Source organism: Tupaia chinensis, unplaced genomic scaffold, assembly GCF_000334495.1.
Source record: "Tupaia chinensis unplaced genomic scaffold, TupChi_1.0 Scaffold144165_1, whole genome shotgun sequence".
Taxonomy (NCBI): domain Eukaryota; kingdom Metazoa; phylum Chordata; class Mammalia; order Scandentia; family Tupaiidae; genus Tupaia; species Tupaia belangeri.
Window position 1 is genome coordinate 93,938 of NW_006204021.1, and position 10,354 is coordinate 104,291.

General features: G+C 41.2%; 2 protein-coding genes across 2 annotated transcripts; both read right to left on the reverse strand.

The window, feature by feature from the left end:
• Positions 1 to 731: 731 nt before the first annotated feature.
• Positions 732 to 4,385, reverse strand: LOC102482370 (protein BHLHb9). The gene is made up of 2 exons (XM_006166052.3): positions 4,265 to 4,385; positions 732 to 3,072 (listed from the first exon to the last, which is right to left on the reverse strand). The coding sequence occupies exon 2, from the start codon at positions 2,770 to 2,772 to the stop codon at positions 1,132 to 1,134; it is 1,641 nt and encodes a 546-aa protein (XP_006166114.1). The 5' UTR covers positions 2,773 to 3,072; positions 4,265 to 4,385; the 3' UTR covers positions 732 to 1,131.
• A 1,290-nt stretch (positions 4,386 to 5,675) lies between these two features.
• On the reverse strand, positions 5,676 to 9,889 carry LOC102483497 (protein BHLHb9). The gene is made up of 2 exons (XM_006166053.3): positions 9,767 to 9,889; positions 5,676 to 8,574 (listed from the first exon to the last, which is right to left on the reverse strand). Exon 2 carries the CDS (start codon positions 8,272 to 8,274, stop codon positions 6,634 to 6,636), a length of 1,641 nt encoding a protein of 546 aa, XP_006166115.1. The 5' UTR covers positions 8,275 to 8,574; positions 9,767 to 9,889; the 3' UTR covers positions 5,676 to 6,633.
• Between the last annotated feature and the right edge of the window lie 465 nt (positions 9,890 to 10,354).

The window sequence follows — 10,354 nt, forward strand, 5'->3', positions numbered from 1 at the left end:
TAATGATTCCAAATTTACTTTATTCATTCAACAATTTTGAATACATAGTTTCCCAGAACAATGCCAGTTAAGTGTCAATATGAAACAATGTAAAAAATGATTCCAGCTCTCTGGGGGGGGAAAGGTACATATGACAGAAAAAGATTGAAGGATACATAGGAAGTATCATTTGCTAATGATTCCAAATTTACTTTATTCATTCAACAATTTTGAATACATAGTTTCCCAGAACAATGCCAGTTAAGTGTCATACATTCATTTCAGACTTTTCTCCTGACCTCCATTCAGGTATAGCCAAATGCTTAATGGACATGTGTATATGAAGGAAGTTAAGAACTACAACACCTGACAGTGACATCATCCACTGCAAAATTAAGCAATTACCAAACAATCTGTGAGTTTTGAAGTTCAAGTCCACCAACTAAAAAAGTGGAGGAGGACGATAAGGTAGTAAAGTAAGATGAGTTCTGCTATTATACAAAAGAGCTATGCCACCCACCTGCTAAGGGAACCTAGGAAATGGTATTTAACCTAACTTTCATTGAGGATAACCAGAATAATGAGTCCTAATACAAATATGACAGCCTAGCTAACAGGATCAGCACAAAATATCTGTGTTATAGACTGAGGGTCTGATGCAGCTAAAATATGGAAATTAAACAGCCTATGGTGACCCTTGCCTCCTTTACATACTGTGTATGCAACACACATTCTAATTACTGTTACTTATCTTTATATATGACTCATTTCTTTAACTAGATTAGAAATTAAGGATATCTTCTTTTCTTACCATTTAAAACCATAAATGGGTCTAAGCATATACTAATGAACAACGTAGTTACTTATGATGAACTGGTTCACAATCTTACTAAGAAAAATGCTAAAAATCTTCCAATTTAGACAACTGAAAAGTCAACAGATGTTTACAGTTCAAGATATAATATTCATCTGATAACTCCAAAGTAGCGTAGCTTAAACCTAAAGCCTGTCACAGGTAACATCACGTTAAAGATGCAATGTATAATGTGCACACTATAATAACCAAAATATTATGTAAGACTCTCAGGGAATATACATCCTGTTAAGAGTATGGAGATTGTTCAAAATGCACTCTTTTATTTCTGGCTTACTTCACATTGCTTCAATAATCCCTTTAACTTCACGGAAAATGCCCATGAGTGTATTATAACTCAAGTGATCAACAACAACAATTGAGCCTTTTCTGATATGCTCCTTTATGTTAATAAATATGGCCACAGCACTAACAAGATTGGCTTTTGCCTCTTTCTGGTTAAAGATGAGTTTTAACGCTGCCAATGCCTTCATATCGATCATATCTCTGGCTGCAGTTGGATTTTCAGACATATTCAAAAGTACTTTCAAAACAAGATTTCTGGTTTTACAATTTCCCTGGGACAGCAAATTGAAAAGCTCTGAAAAGTAACTGGCAACAATATAGTGATGGACAGATTCAGTAGTCAGTTGCCCTAGTATCTTTAATCCAGACTGCTGTCCAGGTGAGTTTAAGGGAAAAGAAATGGTTTCTTTACACATATGCTTAACATGTAATTCAACCTTACGTTGTCTTTCATTCTCAGAAGGAGGATTCAGAGTAATTACAGTCTTTTTTCTCATTTCGGTAGAAGGAAAACTGAGCAAGCTTTCAATAAGTGTCACTACACCCACTTCATTAATGAATTCTTGAGCAAATGGATGAACATTATGGATACCCATTGCAATCTGTGCTATTTTATGAATGAGCGGGTCACTAGTCGACTCAAGTAAGCTAACAAGTTTTTCAAATTCCTCAGAACCCATGCAGCATTCCATTTTACAAGGGCAAGCAAATGGTTTAATCCCATTCATCTCTCTGATCCTGATTTGGCGTCTAATCTCCTGTATGGTCTGGACACAAGTGTCAGAACCAAATGGGTACTCAGAGATAGGCTGTGAGCATGAGAGAGTGCTCCCAGAAGAGCAGGCTTCTGTCACAGGCAAAGAATGGGTATTTTCCTCAACTGAGCCCAGAACAATATATGAAGGACTTGTTTCACATGGGACCTGGGATCTAAATCCTAACACAGCTGGAGTTACAGCAGGGGCTTTGGGCCAGATAGTTACTTCAGACCAATCCTTGGGCCTGTTTTTTTCATTAATTTCATACACAGGCTGGGGCTTAACAATCCTACTCACAGGTTTAGGATTAGGGTCAAAACTGGTATCATCTCCTTCCCAAAACCAGTTGCCGATAACATTTTCTTCTTCCTCTTCCTCAGCCCCTGACTTAGACTTGTAGCTGACCCCAGCTGCAGGTTCCAGTTCCTCTGCACAGACCTGAGCACCAGTATCAGGTTTACCTTCACCCTTAGCACTGAAACGATTACCAGCCTCTCCTCCATTCCAGAAACAGGGATTAGCAGTGGTTTCTTCCCCAGCACACAGGCAGGCCTCAGTACTAGCCTCATTTTTACGTGTGGAGCTAGTGGCCTCATTCTGAGACTTGCGACCAATATCTTTCCTGGCTTTGACCACAGCCTTAGATCCTGATAGTGCTCCTTCCTTTGTCTCAGCAACTGCTCTGTTCTTAGACATTGTCTTCATCTCTGCCACTGCATCTGTCTTAGACCCTGCCTTGGCTTTTCCTTTGGCTTGGGTCTTAGGTGTAGGTCTGACTACGGCAGTAGCCTCCCTCTCTGCTCCAGTTTTAGCCTGTACACCAGCCCTTTTCTCAGTTTTGACCTGGGCTCTATTCTTACCCTTAGACCTAGTCATGGTTAAACCCAATTATATAGCCCTGTTCAGTCTTGGCCTTGGTTCTCCACGTGTCCTAGGTCGATGTCTTAATAGTCTTTCACTGGATCAAGGGTAAACTTGATAAGAAAATGAAAAGATAGAGTCGATTTTGAGTTCAGCAGTCACAAAATCCCTTTTCTAAACACGCTTTATCACTGATACAAACAGGGCAGAAGTATAGCCAGACTGGGAGAGGATGATGGTTCCTGAATGCAGACCTGTTGAAGGTGATGATCTTTAGCCAATCCAAGGCCACCACAGCCACCACTGGAGATAGACCTTGAGGGAGAAACAAAAAAATGGACTTTGAGTCTTCTCCAGCTGTGCTTTTCATTATGGACACCCACATGAAAGGACATATGAGAGTAGAGACAAATTATATGAAACAAGAAGTGGATTACTAGAAAAATGTGCTACCTCATTTTATCCCTTGCACACTCCCACTGATGCCCAGCAAGGTCCTGCCCAAGAACTATCATTCCTTCTGCTGCATCAAACAGGAATAAGGATGCTGAAAGTGAGAGAGGCTAAAGAGCACCCGGCCCCTTTAGACTCATGTTGGCATATACCACTAGACTCTATAGTCTATCCAGATAAGCATCACACCAACCTATACTGACATTCAATTTTCTCCTCTTTCTTTGCCTTCAAGGTTGATAAACCCTATAGTCAGTTTACATGCAGACCAAAGGACAAAATTACGGATAGGATCAGAATGAGTATTTGGTAGAAAGGCTTGTACTCTGGTCACACAATAGTAGCCATTGTAATTACAGGGCTTTGGTTATAGACCACTTCTGACCCCTTTGCTCCTCTTCATTACTTCCCTCCCCATTTTTTTGCCCCCCTCAAGTGTACCAGCTACTCTATAGGCATAATCCCAACTCATTCCACTCCCATTACTGCACACAAATGGGAGAGCAGAGGTGTCTGAAAAGTTGGAAAACAATGGCTCCAAGATGCAATCTGGTCTCACCTCCATAGCCACACTCCACCTTAAAGCAACGTGAATACTCACATTCACACCTATTTTAGATCCAAATGAATAGTTTCTGTCCTCTTAATTAACATCCATATGAAGAACTACCTACAGATCACTATAAGAACCTAGAAAGGGACAGATCATGGAGAGAAAGAAAAGCAGAGGAAAGAAAATGGAAGAGACCATGATGTTCAAACACTCATGACAGGGTTATAACATATGCTTTCGTATATTCAAGGCCATATTAAATGCCTCCCACTTGTCTGCTCCTTCCCAATGATGCTCCTGCCATCCCTTCAAGATCTGCAAGCTGTCTGATTATCAAAGACAATATCCCTTTTCCCTGAACAAAAAGTGTAAAGTATAGGAATAGGCAGAGGAACATAGGGAACTGTATTTAGATAGCAGGCAGGGAAGATAATGAGAACTATTATTTCAACATCACCTTTGTATGAACTCTTTTCTTCCCCATGCATACCTATTTCTTACCTCATTCACCACATATACCAGCCTGTCCACACAGCGAGACTCCTCAGGAGATGCTATGCTTCCCAGAAAAGAAGAGTCACATTCTACAGAAAGAAGGAAGAGCATTCAGCAAAACACCAAGAGAATATGTTCACAACAGTAGAAAAGTATCAAGTTAATGGAAAGATTCCCACAATTTGGATTACAACATCTGGTTTTTGAATATCAGGAACTAAGTAAGTGAAGTCTTCCAAATATAATATGATAACCATCAGATCTGTATTACCATAAACACCGTATCTTCTGTAGGACTGCTTCTATACCAAAATAAGATGGGCTGTGAAGCCATAGCTAGAGCTGGAGTCTGGGTTTCCAGAACTACAAATTGAAGAGGCAGATTGACCTCAAACATTCTAGGAGCCAGCAGTCAGCGTAATGGCTATGTCGCTGGACTCCCACGTAGTCGACCGCAATTCGCGTCCCGGACCCGGTGGCTTAAAACTCACGCAGTGTGCGTGCGTGCCCAAGATCCCGAGAGGAGAATGGAGGAGAAGGGATTGCTGCGTGACCATCCCCCCTGGGGGGTGATTTCTCGCTTTCTGGGTGGAGTAAGTAATATTAACATTTATTTATTTATTTATTTTTTGGTCAGAGAGCATCTGTGCTCAAGAGAGAGAGAGACAGAGAGAGAGAGAAAGTGAAAAATACTCCTGGGGAAAGGGGATGGCCATGTTGCAATATCTTCCGGTCTATTCTCCTTTTGGGATTTTGGGCAGGCATGCACATGCACCTGGAGTGATTTTCAAGTCACTGGGTCTCAAACCACAGTCAACCAAGTTGGAGTCCAGTGCCTTAACCACCACACCACCTGCTGGCCCCTTAGTAGCCTTTTAGCTTTCCCGTTTTTTGTTGTTGAAACTGCAATTCTGGGTCTAAATTTCCCAAGTTTACTATTCTGTTACAGTTTTAGCTGGTACAAATGCAGAAACTGGGTCTGCCTACTAGTAAGAAAAAAGGAACTACCTTTATTTTTTTATATAACTGAAGGTGTGTGTGTGTCCATGTGTGAGAAGGGAAATGAGGAGAGGAGAGGAAAGGAGAGGAGAGGAGAGGAGAGGAGAGGAGAGGAATCCCCAAATAGGGCATAGTCATGCTGCAATCCCTATCCTCCCTCGACCCTGTCAGGATTTTGGGGACTCAGTCACATGAACCTGACATGTTTTCCAAGCTGCTGGGATTTGAACTACAGTCAGCCATGTGGGATCCGGCTTCTGATAGACAGTGCTTAACCACTGCACTCTGGGGCTAGCCCTGCAACTATTTTTGTAAATGGAGGATATGAAACAATGTACAAAATGATTCCAGCTCTTTGGGGGGGGAAAGGTACATATGACAGAAAAAGATTGAAGGATACATAGGAAGTATCATTTGCTAATGATTCCAAATTTACTTTATTCATTCAACAATTTTGAATACATAGTTTCCCAGAACAATGCCAGTTAAGTGTCATACATTCATTTCAGACTTTTCTCCTGACCTCCATTCAGGTATAGCCAAATGCTTAATGGACATGTGTATATGAAGGAAGTTAAGAACTACAACACCTGACAGTGACATCATCCACTGCAAAATTAAGCAATTACCAAACAATCTGTGAGTTTTGAAGTTCAAGTCCACCAACTAAAAAAGTGGAGGAGGACGATAAGGTAGTAAAGTAAGATGAGTTCTGCTATTATACAAAAGAGCTATGACACCCACCTGCTAAGGGAACCTAGGAAATGGTATTTAACCTAACTTTCATTGAGGATAACCAGAATAATGAGTCCTAATACAAATATGACAGCCTAGCTAACAGGATCAGCACAAAATATCTGTGTTATAGACTGAGGGTCTGATGCAGCTAAAATATGGAAATTAAACAGCCTATGGTGACCCTTGCCTCCTTTACATACTGTGTATGCAACACACATTCTAATTACTGTTACTTATCTTTATATATGACTCATTTCTTTAACTAGATTAGAAATTAAGGATATCTTCTTTTCTTACCATTTAAAACCATAAATGGGTCTAAGCATATACTAATGAACAACGTAGTTACTTATGATGAACTGGTTCACAATCTTACTAAGAAAAATGCTAAAAATCTTCCAATTTAGACAACTGAAAAGTCAACAGATGTTTACATTTCAAGATATAATATTCATCTGATAACTCCAAAGTAGCGTAGCTTAAACCTAAAGCCTGTCACAGGTAACATCACGTTAAAGATGCAATGTATAATGTGCACACTATAATAACCAAAATATTATGTAAGACTCTCAGGGAATATACATCCTGTTAAGAGTATGGAGATTGTTCAAAATGCACTCTTTTATTTCTGGCTTACTTCACATTGCTTCAATAATCCCTTTAACTTCACGGAAAATGCCCATGAGTGTATTATAACTCAAGTGATCAACAACAACAATTGAGCCTTTTCTGATATGCTCCTTTATGTTAATAAATATGGCCACAGCACTAACAAGATTGGCTTTTGCCTCTTTCTGGTTAAAGATGAGTTTTAACGCTGCCAATGCCTTCATATCGATCATATCTCTGGCTGCAGTTGGATTTTCAGACATATTCAAAAGTACTTTCAAAACAAGATTTCTGGTTTTACAATTTCCCTGGGACAGCAAATTGAAAAGCTCTGAAAAGTAACTGGCAACAATATAGTGATGGACAGATTCAGTAGTCAGTTGCCCTAGTATCTTTAATCCAGACTGCTGTCCAGGTGAGTTTAAGGGAAAAGAAATGGTTTCTTTACACATATGCTTAACATGTAATTCAACCTTACGTTGTCTTTCATTCTCAGAAGGAGGATTCAGAGTAATTACAGTCTTTTTTCTCATTTCGGTAGAAGGAAAACTGAGCAAGCTTTCAATAAGTGTCACTACACCCACTTCATTAATGAATTCTTGAGCAAATGGATGAACATTATGGATACCCATTGCAATCTGTGCTATTTTATGAATGAGCGGGTCACTAGTCGACTCAAGTAAGCTAACAAGTTTTTCAAATTCCTCAGAACCCATGCAGCATTCCATTTTACAAGGGCAAGCAAATGGTTTAATCCCATTCATCTCTCTGATCCTGATTTGGCGTCTAATCTCCTGTATGGTCTGGACACAAGTGTCAGAACCAAATGGGTACTCAGAGATAGGCTGTGAGCATGAGAGAGTGCTCCCAGAAGAGCAGGCTTCTGTCACAGGCAAAGAATGGGTATTTTCCTCAACTGAGCCCAGAACAATATATGAAGGACTTGTTTCACATGGGACCTGGGATCTAAATCCTAACACAGCTGGAGTTACAGCAGGGGCTTTGGGCCAGATAGTTACTTCAGACCAATCCTTGGGCCTGTTTTTTTCATTAATTTCATACACAGGCTGGGGCTTAACAATCCTACTCACAGGTTTAGGATTAGGGTCAAAACTGGTATCATCTCCTTCCCAAAACCAGTTGCCGATAACATTTTCTTCTTCCTCTTCCTCAGCCCCTGACTTAGACTTGTAGCTGACCCCAGCTGCAGGTTCCAGTTCCTCTGCACAGACCTGAGCACCAGTATCAGGTTTACCTTCACCCTTAGCACTGAAACGATTACCAGCCTCTCCTCCATTCCAGAAACAGGGATTAGCAGTGGTTTCTTCCCCAGCACACAGGCAGGCCTCAGTACTAGCCTCATTTTTACGTGTGGAGCTAGTGGCCTCATTCTGAGACTTGCGACCAATATCTTTCCTGGCTTTGACCACAGCCTTAGATCCTGATAGTGCTCCTTCCTTTGTCTCAGCAACTGCTCTGTTCTTAGACATTGTCTTCATCTCTGCCACTGCATCTGTCTTAGACCCTGCCTTGGCTTTTCCTTTGGCTTGGGTCTTAGGTGTAGGTCTGACTACGGCAGTAGCCTCCCACTCTGCTCCAGTTTTAGCCTGTACACCAGCCCTTTTCTCAGTTTTGACCTGGGCTCTATTCTTACCCTTAGACCTAGTCATGGTTAAACCCAATTATATAGCCCTGTTCAGTCTTGGCCTTGGTTCTCCACGTGTCCTAGGTCGATGTCTTAATAGTCTTTCACTGGATCAAGGGTAAACTTGATAAGAAAATGAAAAGATAGAGTCGATTTTGAGTTCAGCAGTCACAAAATCCCTTTTCTAAACACGCTTTATCACTGATACAAACAGGGCAGAAGTATAGCCAGACTGGGAGAGGATGATGGTTCCTGAATGCAGACCTGTTGAAGGTGATGATCTTTAGCCAATCCAAGGCCACCACAGCCACCACTGGAGATAGACCTTGAGGGAGAAACAAAAAAATGGACTTTGAGTCTTCTCCAGCTGTGCTTTTCATTATGGACACCCACATGAAAGGACATATGAGAGTAGAGACAAATTATATGAAACAAGAAGTGGATTACTAGAAAAATGTGCTACCTCATTTTATCCCTTGCACACTCCCACTGATGCCCAGCAAGGTCCTGCCCAAGAACTATCATTCCTTCTGCTGCATCAAACAGGAATAAGGATGCTGAAAGTGAGAGAGGCTAAAGAGCACCCGGCCCCTTTAGACTCATGTTGGCATATACCACTAGACTCTATAGTCTATCCAGATAAGCATCACACCAACCTATACTGACATTCAATTTTCTCCTCTTTCTTTGCCTTCAAGGTTGATAAACCCTATAGTCAGTTTACATGCAGACCAAAGGACAAAATTACGGATAGGATCAGAATGAGTATTTGGTTGAAAGGCTTGTACTCTGGTCACACAATAGTAGCCATTGTAATTACAGGGCTTTGGTTATAGACCACTTCTGACCCCTTTGCTCCTCTTCATTACTTCCCTCCCCATTTTTTTGCCCCCCTCAAGTGTACCAGCTACTCTATAGGCATAATCCCAACTCATTCCACTCCCATTACTGCACACAAATGGGAGAGCAGAGGTGTCTGAAAAGTTGGAAAACAATGGCTCCAAGATGCAATCTGGTCTCACCTCCATAGCCACACTCCACCTTAAAGCAACGTGAATACTCACATTCACACCTATTTTAGATCCAAATGAATAGTTTCTGTCCTCTTAATTAACATCCATATGAAGAACTACCTACAGATCACTATAAGAACCTAGAAAGGGACAGATCATGGAGAGAAAGAAAAGCAGAGGAAAGAAAATGGAAGAGACCATGATGTTCAAACACTCATGACAGGGTTATAACATATGCTTTCGTATATTCAAGGCCATATTAAATGCCTCCCACTTGTCTGCTCCTTCCCAATGATGCTCCTGCCATCCCTTCAAGATCTGCAAGCTGTCTGATTATCAAAGACAATATCCCTTTTCCCTGAACAAAAAGTGTAAAGTATAGGAATAGGCAGAGGAACATAGGGAACTGTATTTAGATAGCAGGCAGGGAAGATAATGAGAACTATTATTTCAACATCACCTTTGTATGAACTCTTTTCTTCCCCATGCATACCTATTTCTTACCTCATTCACCACATATACCAGCCTGTCCACACAGCGAGACTCCTCAGGAGATGCTATGCTTCCCAGAAAAGAAGAGTCACATTCTACAGAAAGAAGGAAGAGCATTCAGCAAAACACCAAGAGAATATGTTCACAACAGTAGAAAAGTATCAAGTTAATGGAAAGATTCCCACAATTTGGATTACAACATCTGGTTTTTGAATATCAGGAACTAAGTAAGTGAAGTCTTCCAAATATAATATGATAACCATCAGATCTGTATTACCATAAACACCGTATCTTCTGTAGGACTGCTTCTATACCAAAATAAGATGGGCTGTGAAGCCATAGCTAGAGCTGGAGTCTGGGTTTCCAGAACTACAAATTGAAGAGGCAGATTGACCTCAAACATTCTAGGAGCCAGCAGTCAGCGTAATGGCTATGTCGCTGGACTCCCACGTAGTCGACCGCAATTCGCGTCCCGGACCCGGTGGCTTAAAACTCACGCAGTGTGCGTGCGTGCCCAAGATCCCGAGAGGAGAATGGAGGAGAAGGGATTGCTGCGTGACCATCCCCCCTGGGGGGTGATTTCTCGCTTTCTGTCTCTAT

Coding starts and splice junctions, on each gene's coding strand:
- LOC102483497 (XM_006166053.3), bottom strand. CDS start 8,274: ATGACTAGGTCTAAGGGTAAGAATAGAGCCCAGGTCAAAACTGAGAAA.
- LOC102482370 (XM_006166052.3), bottom strand. CDS start 2,772: ATGACTAGGTCTAAGGGTAAGAATAGAGCCCAGGTCAAAACTGAGAAA.